Genomic DNA, 18,088 nt, shown 5'->3' with positions numbered 1-18,088 from the left:
GGGCAGGTCAATGGAGATATCCGATTTAATCCTTTGGATATACGAGTGCTTGATGACGTAGATAATTTGCCATGTTCAAGGAAGCATATCCGGCGAGGCTCACTCGTGGTAATACATTGATTTATTTCTGTAGATTTCGGTCCTGATCGATTATATTAGTTCTAAGTACTAGTACTATTAAACCTTGTAATTCGGACGACAATAATAATGAAAACTAATTGCAATGTTTGTTCTGCAAAATCTTATGAAGTATAAAAGTATGTTTTGTGCTTATGCTTTTACGATATATCTTCTAAGACATTATAAATTAATTATATTTGATGTATAAATTTGTAGTAAAAACAAGTATTCAAATCTTATCCAAACAAGTGATAAAAGTTCCAATGTTTTAAATTACAGGAAACGGAGCTTCACAAGATGTACGCAACCGTGTTATTAATGGCAGGCCATCTAGATCTGGTCCCCAACCTCATTTTGCAATCGGACGTAGAGTTCCAGAAAAGTGTGTCAAGGACGGTGACAAAGCTAGACACGCATATACAAAGATTATTGTGCAAGCTTTACGACTTGATGACCGTAATGGGTGTCAGGCGGATAAACAAGAAGTTATGTAAATGTCAACGGAAAATAGACTTGTACGTTAACGTTGAGAGGCACGAATATGCATTGAGGATAATGACACATACATTGGAAATACTGAACAAGACCGGCGATACTTTCGATAAACTTGCAATAATGTCCCAAAACTGCTTGTTAACCGGCTGTGCCGAGGGCTCAAGACTTCAATGTTCGGACGGAGAGGCAAAGGCAGGGGGAAGGAGAAGGGCCAGGGGCAAAAACGAGAACCGGAACAAGAGAAAGCTTCGCCGGAAATGTATGAAGAAGTGCAAGCAGTTGAAAGGACAAGTAAAACGTCAATGTAAACGTAAATGCAAAGGAGGAAAAAAAGAAAACAATAAAAACGTGAATATGAATAAATCGACTTAATCAGCTTAAAATTACAATAATTGTGTGCTATGTTTTTGAACCTCAATTCAAGTGTTGTGAATTTTCCATGAGAACTGAAATTGACAATGATTAGATAAATCATAAACATTTCGTGCAATACAACATTCCAGGTCTCTCAGGAAACAGTTTTGATGTGATTGTTTGCTCAGTATTTTTAAACTGATCATCAATATGGTTCTCTTGCCGTATGTCTTCATATACAAATACCCGTCCTAGTACACAGCTGTAACATTATTCGTACTATTTACACTTTTATTTTGTGATCATTGAATAAGAGTTTGTGTAGAAATCTGTGCGTGCGTGCGCGCGCGCGCGCGCGCGCGTGTGTGTGTGTTTTCCATCAGTCATTTCAATTAGTCATTGGATGTGATAAATGTGTTGTTGTTTTTGTTTGGTTTTTTTGCTTTGATTTAAAAAAAAATAATAGTATTACAAGTAGTGATCAATACTGTCATGTTGTGATTTGTTATTCCATATAAATACATTCCATGTTGTTTATTGCAACGTTTTACTGTTAAATATGTAGACATCAAATGTGTTCTCAACCTAGTTTATGCATTTAAGTACCAATTTAAACTAATTATAATTCCTTTGCATTTCTTTTATGTTTATACATGTTATGTTTTTGCTATTTTTATGTTGAATAAAAAGATAGTTTTAAATAAGTGGAACTTTTCATTTTCCTGTTCATCTGAAACAATGAAAAGAATGTTTGTTGAAAATTGTTTGGACAAGAGTGAGAACGAGAACCCCCAGTGAGCATCGATTGCCCGGACCGGGCAAAGGCGGCGATTCCAACAATTATCGATAAAGATATTTTGACTAATATGTGGCCTGTCTGTCTTGTTTGTACGTTGTAAGGATCGCGGTCAGTGTCTGTCGGTGTTGTTCGTACGTTGTAAGGATCACGGTCAGTGTCTGTCGGTGTTGTTCGTACGTTGTAAGGATCGCGGTCAGTGTATGTCGGTGTTGTTCGTACGTTGTAACGATCGCGGTCAGTGCCTGTCGGTGTTGTTCGTACGTTGTAAGGATCGCGGTCAGTGTCTGTCGGTGTTGTTCGTACGTTGTAAGGATCGCGGTCAGTGTCTGTCGGTGTTGTTCGTACGTTGTAACGATCGCGGTCAGTGTATGTCGGTGTTGTTCGTACGTTGTAAGGATCGCGGTCAGTGTCTGTCGGTGTTGTTCGTACGTTGTAAGGATCACGGTCAGTGTCTGTTTGTCTTGTTTGTACGTTGTAAGGATCGCGGTCAGTGCCTGTCGGTGTTGTTCGTACGTTGTAAGGATCGCGGTCAGTGTCTGTCGGTGTTGTTCGTACGTTGTAACGATCGCGGTCAGTGCCTGTCGGTGTTGTTCGTACGTTGTAAGGATCGCGGTCAGTGCCTGTCGGTGTTGTTCGTACGTTGTAACGATCGCGGTCTGTGTCTGTCGGTGTTGTTCGTACGTTGTAACGATCGCGGTCAGTGTCTGTCGGTGTTGTTCGTACGTTGTAAGGATCGCGGTCAGTGCCTGTCAGTGTTGTTCGTACGTTGTAAGGATCGCGGTCTGTGTCTGTCGGTGTTGTTCGTACGTTGTAAGGATCGCGGTCAGTGTATGTCGGTGTTGTTCGTACGTTGTAACGATCGCGGTCAGTGCCTGTCGGTGTTGTTCGTACGTTGTAAGGATCACGGTCAGTGTCTGTTTGTCTTGTTTGTACGTTGTAAGGATCGCGGTCAGTGCCTGTCGGTGTTGTTCGTACGTTGTAAGGATCGCGGTCAGTGTCTGTCGGTGTTGTTCGTACGTTGTAACGATCGCGGTCAGTGTCTGTCGGTGTTGTTCGTACGTTGTAACGATCGCGGTCAGTGCCTGTCGGTGTTGTTCGTACGTTGTAAGGATCGCGGTCTGTGTCTGTCGGTGTTGTTCGTACGTTGTAAGGATCGCGGTCAGTGTATGTCGGTGTTGTTCGTACGTTGTAACGATCGCGGTCAGTGCCTGTCGGTGTTGTTCGTACGTTGTAAGGATCGCGGTCAGTGTCTGTCGGTGTTGTTCGTACGTTGTAAGGATCGCGGTCAGTGTCTGTCGGTGTTGTTCGTACGTTGTAAGGATCGCGGTCAGTGCCTGTCGGTGTTGTTCGTACGTTGTAAGGATCGCGGTCAGTGTCTGTCGGTGTTGTTCGTACGTTGTAAGGATCGCGGTCAGTGTCTGTCGGTGTTGTTTGTACGTTGTAAGGATCGCGGTCAGTGTCTGTCGGTGTTGTTTGTACGTTGTAAGGATCGCGGTCAGTGTCTGTCGGTGTTGTTCGTACGTTGTAACGATCGCGGTCTGTGTCTGTCGGTGTTGTTCGTACGTTGTAAGGAGCGCGGTCAGTGTCTGTCGGTGTTGTTCGTACGTTGTAACGATCGCGGTCTGTGTCTGTCGGTGTTGTTCGTACGTTGTAAGGAACGCGGTCAGTGTCTGTCGGTGTTGTTCGTACGTTGTAAGGAACGCGGTCAGTGTCTGTCGGTGTTGTTCGTACGTTGTAACGATCGCGGTCTGTGTCTGTCGGTGTTGTTCGTACGTTGTAAGGAGCGCGGTCAGTGTCTGTCGGTGTTGTTTGTACGTTGTAACGATCGCGGTCAGTGTCTGTCGGTGTTGTTCGAACGTTGAAAGGATCGCGGTCAGTGCCTGTCGGTGTTGTTCGTACGTTGTAAGGAGCGCGGTCAGTGTCTGTCGGTGTTGTTTGTACGTTGTAACGATCGCGGTCAGTGTCTGTCGGTGTTGTTCGTACGTTGTAAGGAGCGCGGTCAGTGTCTGTCGGTGTTGTTTGTACGTTGTAACGATCGCGGTCTGTGTCTGTCGATGTTGTTCGTACGTTGTAAGGAGCGCGGTCAGTGTCTGTCGGTGTTGTTTGTACGTTGTAACGATCGCGGTCAGTGTCTGTCGGTGTTGTTCGTACGTTGTAAGGATCGCGGTCAGTGTATGTCGGTGTTGTTCGTACGTTGTAAGGATCGCGGTCAGTGCCTGTCGGTGTTGTTTAAACGTTGTAAGGATCGCGGTCAGTGCCTGTCGGTGTTGTTCGAACGTTGAAAGGATCGCGGTCAGTGCCTGTCGGTGTTGTTCGAACGTTGTAAGGAGCGCGGTCAGTGCATGTCGGTGTTGTTCGTACGTTGTAAGGATCGCGGTCAGTGTCTGTCGGTGTTGTTTGTACGTTGTGAGAATTTCGGTCAGTGTCTGTCGGTGTTGTTCGTACGTTGGTGAGAATTTCGGTCAGTGTCTGTCGGTGTTGTTCGTACGTTGTAAGGAGCGCGGTCAGTGTCTGTCGGTGTTGTTCGTACGTTGTGAGAATCTCGGACAGTGTCTGTCGGTGTTGTTTGTACGTTGTGAGAATCACGATCAGTAGCTGTCTGTTTTGTGTCTACGTTGGGTGGATTTCGGTCAGTAGCTGTCTGTTTTGTTTGTATGTTGTGTGGATTTCGGTCCCGGAAAATTGAATTTTGGAAGTGACATTGCCAGAAAGCACTTATAAATTTGCAAATATTACAGTGGACTAAAAAATTAAATACAATGGAAATAATCAAGACAAGCACTGGATATACAATATAGCGAAAACTCTGTTTAGAAGTACCAAGTTGAGGCATCACAGACACACGGAACACACAACGCTACCAACACCCAGTTTCTAGGTAGAAAGTTGAGGCACACAGATACACGGAACACACAACGCTACCAACACCCAGTTTCTAGGTACAATGTTCAGGCATCACAGATACACGGAACACACAACGCTACCAACACCCAGTTTCTAGGTACCAAGTTGCGGCATCACAGATACAAGAAACAAACAACGCTACCAACACCCAGTTTCTAGGTACAAAGTTGAGGCATCACAGACACAGGGAACGCACAACGCTACCAACACCCAGTTTCTAGGTACCAAGTTGAGGCATCACAGACACACGGAACACACAACGCTACCAACAACCAGTTTCTAGGTACCAAGTTGAGGCATCACAGAAACACGGAACTCACAACGCTACCAACACCCAGTTACTAGGTACCAAGTTGAGGCATCACAGATACAAGGAACACACAACGCTACCAACACCCAGTTACTAGGTACCAAGTTGAGGCATCACAGACACACGGAACACACAACGCTACCAACACCCAGTTACTAGGTACCAAGTTGAGGCATCACAGACACACGGAACACACAACGCTACCAACACTCAGTTTCTAGGTACCAAGTTGAGACATAACAGACACACGGAACCGACAACGCTACCAACACCCAGTTTCTAGGTACCAAGTTGAGGCATCACAGACACACGGAACACACAACGCTGCCAACAATCAGTTTCTAGGTACCAAGTTGAGACATAACAGACACACGGAACTGACAACGCTGCCAACACCCAGTTTCTAGGTACCAAGTTGAGAAATAACAGACACACGGAACCAACAACGCTGCCAACACCCAGTTTCTAGGTACCAAGTTGAGAAATAACAGACACACGGAACCGACAACGCTACCAACACCCAGTTTCTATGTACCAAGTTGAGACATAACAGACACACGGAACCGACAACGCTGCCAACACCCAGTTTCTAGGTACCAAGTTGAGGCATCACAGATACAAGGAACACACAACGCTACCAACACCCAGTTTCTAGGTTCAAAGTTGAGACATAACAGACACACGGAACCGACAACGCTGCCAACACCCAGTTTCTAGGTACCAAGTTGAGAAATAACAGACACAAGGAACCGACAACGCTGCCAACACCCAGTTTCTATGTACCAAGTTGAGACATAACAGACACACGGAACCGACAACGCTGCCAACACCCAGTTTCTAGGTACCAAGTTGAAAAATAACAGACACACGGAACCGACAACGCTACCAACACCCAGTTTCTAGGTACCAAGTTGAGAAATAACAGACACACGGAACCGACAACGCTGCCAACACCCAGTTTCTATGTACCAAGTTGAGACATAACAGACACACGGAACCGACAACGCTGCCAACACCCAGTTTCTAGGTACCAAGTTGAGAAATAACAGACACACGGAACCGACAACGCTGCCAACACCCAGTTTCTAGGTACCAAGTTGAGAAATAACAGACACACGGAACCGACAACGCTACCAACACCCAGTTTCTAGGTGTAAAGTTGAGACATAACAGACACACGGAACCGACAACGCTGCCAACACCCAGTTTCTAGGTACCAAGTTGAGAAATAACAGACACACGGAACCGACAACGCTACCAACACCCAGTTACTAGGTACCAAGTTGAGGCATCACAGATACAAGGAATACACAACGCTACCAACACCCAGTTACTAGGTACCAAGTTGAGACATAACAGATACACGGAACCGACAACGCTGCCAACACCCAGTTTCTATGTACCAAGTTGAGACATAACAGACACACGGAACCGACAACGCTGCCAACACCCAGTTTCTATGTACCAAGTTGAGACATAGCAGACACACGGAACCGACAACGCTGCCAACACCCAGTTTCTATGTACCAAGTTGAGACATAACAGACACACGGAACCGACAACGCTACCAACACCCAGTTTCTAGGTACCAAGTTGAGACATAACAGACACACGGAACCGACAACGCTACCAACACCCAGTTTCTAGGTACCAAGTTGAGGCATCACAGACACACGGAACACACAACGCTGCCAACAACCAGTTACTAGGTACCAAGTTGAGACATAACAGACACACGGAACCGACAACGCTGCCAACACCCAGTTTCTATGTACCAAGTTGAGAAATAACAGACACACGGAACCGACAACGCTACCAACACCCAGTTACTAGGTACCAAGTTGAGGCATCACAGATACAAGGAACACACAACGCTACCAACACCCAGTTACTAGGTACCAAGTTGAGTAATAACAGACACACGGAACCGACAACGCTACCAACACCCAGTTTCTAGGTTCAAAGTTGAGACATAACAGACACACGGAACCGACAACGCTGCCAACACCCAGTTTCTATGTACCAAGTTGAGACATAACAGACACACGGAACCGACAACGCTGCCAACACCCAGTTACTAGGTACCAAGTTGAGGCATCACAGATACACGGAACACACAACGCTACCAACACCCAGTTACTAGGTACCAAGTTGAGGCATCACAGATACAAGGAACACACAACGCTGCCAACATCCAGTTTCTATGTACCAAGTTGAGATATAACAGACACACGGAACCGACAACGCTACCAACACCCAGTTTCTAAGTACAAAGTTGAGACATAACAGACACACGGAACCGACAACGCTGCCAACACCCAGTTTCTAGGTACCAAGTTTAGGAATCACAGATACAAGGAACACACAACGCTACCAACTTCCAGTTACTAGGTACAATGTTGAGACACCACAGACACACGGAACCGACAACGCTGACAACACCCAGTTTCTATGTACCAAATTGAGACATAACAGACACACGAAACACACAACGCTACCAACACCCAGTTACTAGGTACCAAGTTGAGGCATCACAGATACAAGGAACACACAACGCTGCCAACATCCAGTTTCTAGGTACCAATTTGAGGCATCACAGATTCAAGGAACACACAACGCTGGAACACACAATGCTACCAACACCCAGTTTCTAGGTACAAAGTTGAGACACCACAGACACACGGAACACACAATGCTACCAACACCCAGTTTCTATGTACCAAGTTGAGACATAACAGACACATGGAACCGACAACGCTGCCAACACCCAGTTTCTAGGTACCAAGTTTAGGAATCACAGACACAAGGAACACACAACGCTACCAACATCCAGTTTCTAAGTACAATGTTGAGGCAACACAGATACAAGGAACACACAACGCTATCAACACCCAGTTTCTAGGTACCAAGTTGAGGCTTCACAGATACAAGGTACACACAACGCTACCAACACCCAGTTTCTAGGTACAATGTTGAGACACCACAGACACATGGAAAAAAACAACGCTAACAACACCCAGTTTCTAGGTACAATGTTGTGGCATCACAGATACAAGGAACACGCAACGCTACCAACACCCAATTTCTAGGTACAAAGCTGAGGCATCACAGATACAAGAAACAAACAACGCTACCAACACCCAGTTTCTAGGTACCAAGTTGAGGTATCACAGTCTCACGGAACACACAACGCTACCAACACCCAGTTTCTAGGTACCAAGTTGAGGCATCACAGATACAAGGAACACACAACGCTACCAACACCCAGTTTCTAGGTACCAAGTTGAGGCATTACAGGCTCACGGAACACACAACGCTTCCAACACCCAGTTTCTAGGTACCAAGTTGAGGCATCCCAGATACAAGGAACGCACAACGCTACCAACACCCAGTTTCTAGGTACCAAGTTGAGGCATCCCAGATACAAGGAACGCACAACGCTACCAACACCCAGTTTCTAGGTACCAAGTTGAGGCATCCCAGATACAAGGTACACACAACGCTAACAACACCCAGTTTCTAGGAACAAAGTTGAGGCATCACAGATACAAGGAACACACAACGCTAACAACACCCAGTTTCTAGGAACAAAGTTGAGGCATCACAGATACAAGGAACACACAACGCTACCAACACCCAGTTTCTAGGTACCAAGTTGAGACATCCCAGATACAAGGAACACACAACGCTGCCAACACCCAGTTACTAGGTACCAAGTTGAGGCATCACAGATACAAGGAACACACAACGCTACCAACACCCAGTTACTAGGTACCAAGTTGAGGCATCACAGATACAAGGAACACACAACGTATGATAACGCTACAAGATGACACTCATCGCACATGAAAACGCTTAACATAACAACGACCGCATGAGATAACGGATAACCAACACCGCATATGATAAAGCTACAAAATAACTAACTCCGCATATGATTACCCTACAAGATAACAAATACCACATATGATAACGCTACATGACAAAAATCATCGCTCATGATAACGCTACAATATAACAAACATCGTACATGATAACAGATAACAAACACCGCATTATTGTATGATAACGCTACAAGATCACTAACACCGCATATGACTACGCTTCAAGATAAAAACACCGCACATGATATCGCTACAAGATAACAGACACCGAATATGATTACTCTACAAGACAACAAACACCGCACATGATTGGGCTACAAGATAACAAACACCGCTTATCATAACGCTACAAGACAACAAACACCGCACATGAAAACGTTACAAGATAACAAACACCGCACATGATTACGCTACAAAATAACAAACACCTCATATGATAACGCTACAAGATAACAAACATCACGCATGATAACGCTACAAGAAAACAAACACCGCACATAATAACGCCACAAGATAACAAACACCGCACATGATAACGCTACAAGACAACAAACAACGCACTTGATAACGCTACAAGATGACAAACACCGCACATGATTACGCTACAAGATAACATACACCGCACATGATAACGCTACAAGACAACAAACATCGCACATGATTACGCTACAAGATAACAAACACCGCACATGATTACGCTACAAGATAACAGACACCGCACATGATTACGCTACAAGATAACAAACACCGCACATGACAACGCTACAAGATAACAAACACCGCCCATGATAACGCTTCAAGATAACCAACACCTCTCATCATAACGCTATAAGACAACAAACACCATACATGATAACGCTACAAGAAAACAAACACCACACATGATTACGCTGCAAGACGACAAACATCGCACATGATAACGTTACAAGATAACAAACCCCGCACATGATAACGTAACAAGATAGCAGACATCGCACATGATAACGCTACAAGATCGCAAACACCACACATGATAACGCTACAAGACAGCAAACACCGCACATGATAACGCTACAATATAACAAACACTACACACGATTACGCTACAAGATAACAAACATCGCACATGATAAGGCTACAAGATAACAAACCCCGCACATGATACCGCTACAAGATAACAGACATCGCACATGAAAACGCTACAAGATAATAAACGCCTCATATAATAACGCTACAAGATAACAGACACCGCACATGATAACGCTACAAGATAACAGACACCGCACATGATAACGCTACAAAATAACAGACATAACAATAAACCAGACATAAGTATCTTACTATCTATGTCTTATACAAATGATATATAGACTCAAAAGAAATGTTACATGCACTGTCAAACCTTAAAAAAGACCCAGTTTATCGAAGACCTTCAAGACTCTTAAAGAGAGACACAAAATAAATACATACACAGACCACACACCATACAAATCCTGGACAGACCACATACCATACAAAACCTTAACAGACCACAACCCATACAAAACCTTGACAGACCACACGCCATACAAAACCTTGACAGACCACACTCCATACAAAACCTGGACAAACCACACATCATACAAAACCTTGACAGACCACACAACATACAAAACCTTGACAGACCACACACCATAAGAAACCAGGACAGACCACACGCCATACAAAACCTTGATAGACCACACACCATACAAAACCTTGACAGACCACACGCCATACAAAACCTGGACAGACCACACACCATACAAAACCTGGACAGACCACACACCATACAAAACCTGGACAGACCACACACCATACAAATCCTGGACAGACCGCACACCATACAAAACCTTGACAGACCACACTCCATACAAAACCTTGACAGACCACACACCATACAAAACCTCGACAGACCACACACCATACAAAACCTTAACAGACCACACACCATACAAATCCTGGTCAGATCGCACACCATACAAAACCTTGACAGACCAAACTCCATACAAAACCTTGATAGACCACACACCATACAAGTCCTGGACAGACCACACACCATACAAAACCAGGACAGACTACATAACATACAAAACCTTGACAGACCACACACCATACAAAACCTGGACAGACCACAGAACATACAAAACCAGGACAGACCTCACATCATACAAAACCTTGATAGACCACAAATCATACAAAACCTTGACAGAACACACGCCATACAAAACCTGGACAAACCACACATCATAAAAAACCTTGATAGACCACACATCATACAAAACCTGGACAGACCACACACCATACAAAACCTGGACAGACCACATAACATAAAAAACCTTGATAGACCACACATCATAAAAAACCTTGATAGACCACACACCATACAAAACCTGGACAAACCACACATCATAAAAAACCTTGATAGATCACACGCCATACAAAACCTGGACAAACCACACATCATAAAAAACCTTGATAGACCACACATCATAAAAAAACCTTGATAGACCACACACCATACAAAACCTTGATAGACCACACATCATACAAACCTTGACAGACCGCATAAAATACAAAATCCGGACAGACCTCACACCATACAAAACCTGGACAGACCTCACATCATACAAAACATGGACAGACCACACACCATACAAAACATGGACAGACTACACCCCATACAAAACATGGCCAGACCATACAACATACAAAACATGGACTAACAATACACCATACAAAACATGGACAGACCACACGCCATACAAAACATGGACAGACCACACGTCATACAAAACATGGTCGGACCACACACCATACAAAACATGGACAGACCACACACCATACAAAACATGGACTAACAACACACCATACAAAACATGGTCGGACCATACATTAAAACGCATAAAATAGTGATAAACATTGGGGTTAGCACCATGGAACTGTCAGTAATATGATATAATATGGAAGTACATAAACATAAATAAGTGATGGGAAATTTGATAGTATGACTACTACCTACATTCCCAATAGTACCTTGGCATTACTGTAATTATATAAGGTTAAACTTCAATCTACATCATCTACGACGGTATTCCAATTAAAACACTGTTGATAAAAGAACATATTTATTGAGGATTCCTGTGTGGAGTATTTAGATTATCGGGAACCCTCCATCACCTTGGCTGTTTATTTATCAACCTAATATGATATGAACGGAATATTTTACTTCCTTGTTAAATCTTAAACCGGGAATAAAGTGATTTAAACCTCAGAGTTGCGCAAACAACTGTGAATATAAGGACAGTTTCGTTATCATAACCAAGGTCTACCGATGATATTTTAAACTCCCACGCATGCCGCAATTTGATAGTATTTGAATAGCTATTGAATTTGTCAAGGACTTTCGATATTCTGGTATGTGATTCATGAAGCTAAGACACGTTGACCTAGATAGCGTGGGAACCAAGCTGTCCACCAATCGCATTCTCCTTGTCATTTATATCGAAACCATGAAACTATACATCGGATTGTAAGCAATGTGGGTATAGCGATAGTATTGGAAAATTCGCTGACTAAAGGCCGCTTTAAATAGTAAACTAGCGTGCTTAACCGCAGCTTTACATGGGGAAAGCGTTTAACTATGCTTAACATTGGAAAAGCCCAAACGCAAATACTACAAGTGTGAATGAAAGTTATTTTTTGTATAAAAGACATTGATATGAAATTTAAACTAATTCGTAGCATATTTATCAAGGAGCATTCACCAACACCGTATGTCTTGTAACTTGACACTATAAGATGTAAAATACGTGACAGTAATAGAGTGACACATTTAGTTTCGTTACTATCTTTCAGCAAACCAGAAACTATCCACAACATGATTTTTTTTTAGATTCTTTGCATTAAACTAGCCATCGATTGAAAACAATATTAAACAAAACATGTTATAAAAGATGTTATTTTAGGAAAATAGTAAATATTATAAAAAGATCTAAACAAATTAAGATGTCGTTTGTTAAAAAAATCATAAGTGTATGTGAAAGTTCAATTTCGGCGATCTACAAAAAATATAGCGGGCCTATCTCGGCCACAGAGGCAACCCGCTCATTTTTTTGTAGATCGTCAAAATTTGACTCTAACTTATTTGGTGATTATTGGTACATTCGTCAGAATCGATCTACATCAAACAAATGAACCGATCTACATCATACAAATGAACCGATCTACATCATACAAATGAACCAATCTACATCATACAAATGTACCGATCTACATCATACAAATGTACCGATCTACATCATACAAATGTACCGGTCTACATCATTCGAACAAAACGAAAATTTGAAAAATCGACGATATTCATTGGCCCACATAAAATGCAAACACTGAATATATGATAATTTTTACTAATGTCACTAGTTTGAAAATTAGCCTTCGTGAAAAAAAGACTGACTGAGATATACCCTTCAAAACTATTTTTGTGCATTCGTCAGAATCGATTTTCGTTAAATAATTGAACAGACAATTAAAAAATCCTCCATTGTCATTGGTCCACTCAAAAATGCAAACACAACGTGCATAATGGAACTTGATTTGCCACTTCGCATTTTGAGTAAGCCCCAGTCAACAACGCACGCAACAACGTATATCTCCCATTATATCTGACCAATTTCTTTTTCGCATTAAATACCAAAACTGCGGTTCATCATTCTAATTAACTGACTGTCAGACTTCCTCTTTTTTTCTTTTTTGATAACCAAATTTTTGTGGGATTCCTTTGTATAATTATAGTTCCAAATCAATCGCTATTCTTCCTGGATAAGATTTCCGACCAGATCACATGGGAAGCTCGGCATTTGGTTTCCGCCGGGAGATCTAGTATTCCCAAATTGCGTTTATCTTACATATGTATATCTTATTTTTAAAGCAACGAAAACAAAAAGAGAACTATATGAATGTAAGGATTGCGTCATGTTATTTGCGTTCATACAATATGAACGGTCTGATGCAGTTTTGCCCACTACTATTGAATACTTGACATACAGTCGAACCCCGATGGCTCAAACTCGTTCGGCTCGAATTCCTCGTTTGCTCGAACTAGATGTAAAGGAACGATTGCTTTAAACTGAAGGTAAACAATCCCGCTTGGCTCGAATATCCCGAGGCTCGAGGTATTTTCGCTGGTCCATGGGAGTTCGAGCCAACTTGGTTCAACTGTATGTGATATAAAACCATTTTTTTTTAATTCAGTAACTGAGAGTTCGACCATTGGAATTAAAGATGTTGATGGATATCGTTATGAAAAAAGAAGCAATTGAAATGCTTTATTGTTTTTAGTTCTACCATGAGAAATGTAGAAATGAGAGTGAAAAAGGTTGAAAGTAACCTGAATTTAATCTGATAAAAATGCAAAGAAACGCTTTTCATATTTGTTTACGTATTAAATATAAATTAAGGATTCACCATAAAAAATATTGTATTAGAAGCCTTCAGCTCAACCCACCTTTAGTAAAACAAATAAATATGCTGAACTAATATTTTAAGCAAGTACCTTAATTCTACAAAAAAATGTTTTAAAACCTGTTAGCTTTATAACTCTTGGAAAGGAGTACGAAGATCTGACACTGGCGTTATTGATTTGTGTTGTATTTATTTTACATGAACTACCATTAATTTAAGAAGTGTCCTGGAAAAAATTAGTAAAGTTTTATTTTCCCTCATTACAACAATCTAAAGGGACATTCTTGAATAACAAAATATGAAACAGATCTCGGATTTCATCCCGTACCCATTTATTCTGAAGTCCCTCCTACGCTGACTTTGTTAAAGAGATAGCTGTTTTTACACTAACTAGGCTGTAGCAAGATAATCATTGACACGAAATACCCTCATGACTCTTCTTATGAAATAATTATATTTTCCTTTATTGTCCAGTGCGCCATTAGGTAGGAAAATGCCTTCTTGAATTGTTGTATGGAAATATGAGTCGTTATTTAAACCTTTTTTTGAAATAAGATATGATTAAACAATATAATCTGGCGGAGACAAATATAAAATCCCTTCTTGTTAACCAATACCCTTATTGCTGGATTATGTTTCTTTTTAATAACCATATTTTCTATGTAAATGAATAATAGAAAGTATTGATTTTTACTTTCATTTCCTTAAATACAAAACTCCAAAGAGGCTTATCAGTCTCACGCTAATCTTAGAAATTCTGAAGTACACACTGAAGTGAGAATCAGATGATTTTATGACACAAACTACCTTATGTGCACAAAATACATAAAAATGGTAAAATAATTAAAAACGCTTACCTATTGTGTCGAATATAAAGCATGCGTTGGTGCAATGTTATACAATAACACCTTGAAGTAGGGGCAAAAAGTTGTTTTAACACATATTTAAATGTAAATGCCAATTATTTCATAGTATCGATTAGTTAATTTTCAGCTTAATTTTTGCTTTAAGTAACAGGTCTTGTACCATAGCGTCTTGCTCAAAGTGCAGTAGGTAGCGCGTGTATATTATAATACCGTACCATACTTACTGTGCGCAGCTTACCGTGCAGTAGGTATCGCGTGTATATTATAATACCGTACCATACTTACTGTGCGCAGCTCACCGTGCAGTAGGTAGCGCGTGTATATTATAATACCGTACCATACTTACTGTAAGCAGCTCACCGTGCAGTAGGTAGCGCGTGTATATTATAATACCGTACCATACTTACTGTGCGCAGCTCACCGTGCAGTAGGTAGCGCGTGTATATTATAATACCGTACCATACTTACTGTGCGCAGCTCACCGTGCAGTAGGTAGCGCGTGTATATTATAATACCGTACCATACTTACTGTGCGCAGCTCACCGTGCAGTAGGTAGCGCGTGTATATTATAATACCGTACCATACTTACTGTGCGCAGCTCACCGTGCAGTAGGTAGCGCGTGTATACTATAATACCGTACCATACTTACTGTGCCCCAGCTCACCGTGCAGTAGGTAGCGCGTGTATATTATAATACCGTACCATACTTACTGTGCGCAGCTCACCGTGCAGTAGGTAGCGCGTGTATATTATAATACCGTACCATACTTACTGTAAGCAGCTCACCGTGCAGTAGGTAGCGCGTGTATATTATAATACCGTACCATACTTACTGTGCGCAGCTCACCGTGCAGTAGGTAGCGCGTGTATATTATAATACCGTACCATACTTACCGTGCGCAGCTCACCGTGCAGTAGGTAGCGCGTGTATATTATAATATCGTACCATACTTACTGTGCCGCAGCTCACCGTGCAATAGGTAGCGCGTGTATATTATAAAACCGTACCATACTCACATTGCGCAGCTCACCGTGAAGTAGGTAGCGCGTGCATATTATAATACCGTACCATACTTACCGTGCACAGCTCACCGTGCAGTAGGTAGCGCGTGTATATTATAATACCGTACCATACTTACCGTGCGCAGCTCACCGTGCAGTAGGTAGCGCGTGTATATTATAATACCGTACCATACTTACTGTGCGCAGCTCACCGTGCAGTAGGTAGCGCGTGTATATTATAATACCGTACCATACTTACTGTGCTGCAGCTCACCGTGCAATAGGTAGCGCGTGTATATTATAATACCGTACCATACTTACTGTGCCGCAGCTCACCATGCAATAGGTAGCGCGTGTATATTATAATACCGTACCATACTTACTGTGCCGCAGCTCACCGTACAATAGGTAGCGCGTGTATATTATAATACCGTACCATACTTACTGTGCCGCAGCTCATCGTGCAGTAGGTAGCGCGTGTATATTATAATACCGTATCATACTTACTGTGCCGCAGCTCACTGTGCAGTAGGTAGCGCGTGTATATTATAATACCGTACCATACTTACTGTGCCGCAGCTCAACGTGCAGTAGGTAGCGCGTGTATATTATAATACCGTACCATACTTACTGTGCCTCAGCTCACCGTGCAGTAGGCAGCTCATGTATATTATAATACCGTACCATAATTACTGTGCCGCAGCTCACCGTGCAGTAGGTAGCGCGTGTATATTATAATACCGTACCATACTTACTGTGCGGCAGCTCACCGTGCAGTAGGTAGCGCTTGTATATTATAATACCGTACCATACTTACCGTGCGCAGCTCACCGTGTAGTAGGTAGCGCGTGTATACTATAATACCGTACCATACTTACTGTGCCGCAGCTCACCGTGCAGTAGGTAGCGCGTGTATATTATAATACCGTATCATACTTACTGTGCCGCAGCTCACTGTGCAGTAGGTAGCGCGTGTATATTATAATACCGTACCATACTTACTGTGCGCAGCTCACCGTGCAGTAGGTAGCGCGTGTATATTATAATACCGTACCATACTTACTGTGCGCAGCTCACCGTACAATAGGTAGCGCGTGTATATTATAATACCGTACCATACTTACTGTGCGCAGCTCACCGTGCAGTAGGTAGCGCGTGTATATTATAATACCGTACCATACTTACTGTGCCCCAGCTCACCGTGCAGTAGGTAGCGCGTGTATATTATAATACCGTACCATACTTACTGTGCCGCAGCTCACCGTGCAGTAGGTAGCGCGTGTATATTATAATACCGTACCATACTTACTGTGCGCAGCTCACCGTGCAGAAGTTAGCTTGCGGATAGTATGATACCGTACAGTACTTACGGTGCGACAGCATTACTAAAATGCATTTATGGAAAATAGTAATTACTGATAACAAGATTGTCACCGTGTATTTAACAGCTGAAAACGCACAAATATTAAATGACTGATGAATGCTAAAATATTTACAGTGATCAACTATGGTCTCACGAGGTAAAAATACCGTGTTTTCTGCCCCTTTCTTTCAAATTCAACAAGGTATCCTTCATAAGAACCATTGTTTTCGATATTAATCATGCTTTTCGGTAAATTAAAGCAATTGTATTAATTGTGGTATAACTTATTTGGGAGTAAGAGTGCATCTTTAAGCTATTGGGCGTGGGCCTGTAGTTTTCATAGTATTAGGTAGAACAGTACTATTGAAAGGAATTTAAAACGTTGACTGAGTGAAAATACAGATACTCTGGCCCCTCCATATTTTGATTATGGAAGTTCTCTGAGGCACGGATGCCGGAATGTTGACCAAATTATAGCAGTTGAATTATGTTATATTCCCTAAACTAATTAATTCTCTAACTTTGTTTA

The 18,088-nt window shown here is 42.2% G+C and overlaps 2 protein-coding genes across 3 annotated transcripts in view; both read right to left on the bottom strand.

Annotated features, from left to right (window-relative positions):
• Nucleotides 1-18,088, bottom strand: part of LOC128211237 (uncharacterized) — a 71,061-nt gene that overhangs the window by 6,459 nt on the left and 46,514 nt on the right. The gene's annotated exons all lie outside the window — the stretch shown is intronic.
• Nucleotides 1,035-16,861, bottom strand: LOC128210785 (serine-aspartate repeat-containing protein F-like). The gene is made up of 3 exons (XM_052915135.1): nt 16,828-16,861; nt 1,862-3,984; nt 1,035-1,061 (listed from the first exon to the last, which is right to left on the bottom strand). The coding sequence occupies exons 1-3, from the start codon at nt 16,859-16,861 to the stop codon at nt 1,035-1,037; spliced, it is 2,184 nt and encodes a 727-aa protein (XP_052771095.1).

Source organism: Mya arenaria, chromosome 12 (assembly GCF_026914265.1).
Source record: "Mya arenaria isolate MELC-2E11 chromosome 12, ASM2691426v1".
NCBI classification, from domain to species: Eukaryota; Metazoa; Mollusca; class Bivalvia; order Myida; family Myidae; genus Mya; species Mya arenaria.
The sequence above is the reverse complement of the archived record's forward strand: the minus strand, read 5'-3'. Positions and strand labels throughout refer to the sequence as shown.

Excerpts from the sequence above, each read along its gene's own strand:
- LOC128210785 (XM_052915135.1), bottom strand. The coding sequence starts at position 16,861 with ATGAGCTGCCTACTGCACGGTGAGCTGAGGCACA. Across the intron at positions 3,985-16,827 it reads GCACGGTGAGCTGAGGCACA|GCACTGACCGCGATCCTTAC; the intron begins GTAAGTATGGTA and ends CAACACCGACAG. Across the intron at positions 1,062-1,861 it reads CTGACCGCGATCCTTACAAC|TTCTCATGGAAAATTCACAA; the intron begins GTACAAACAAGA and ends TGTCAATTTCAG.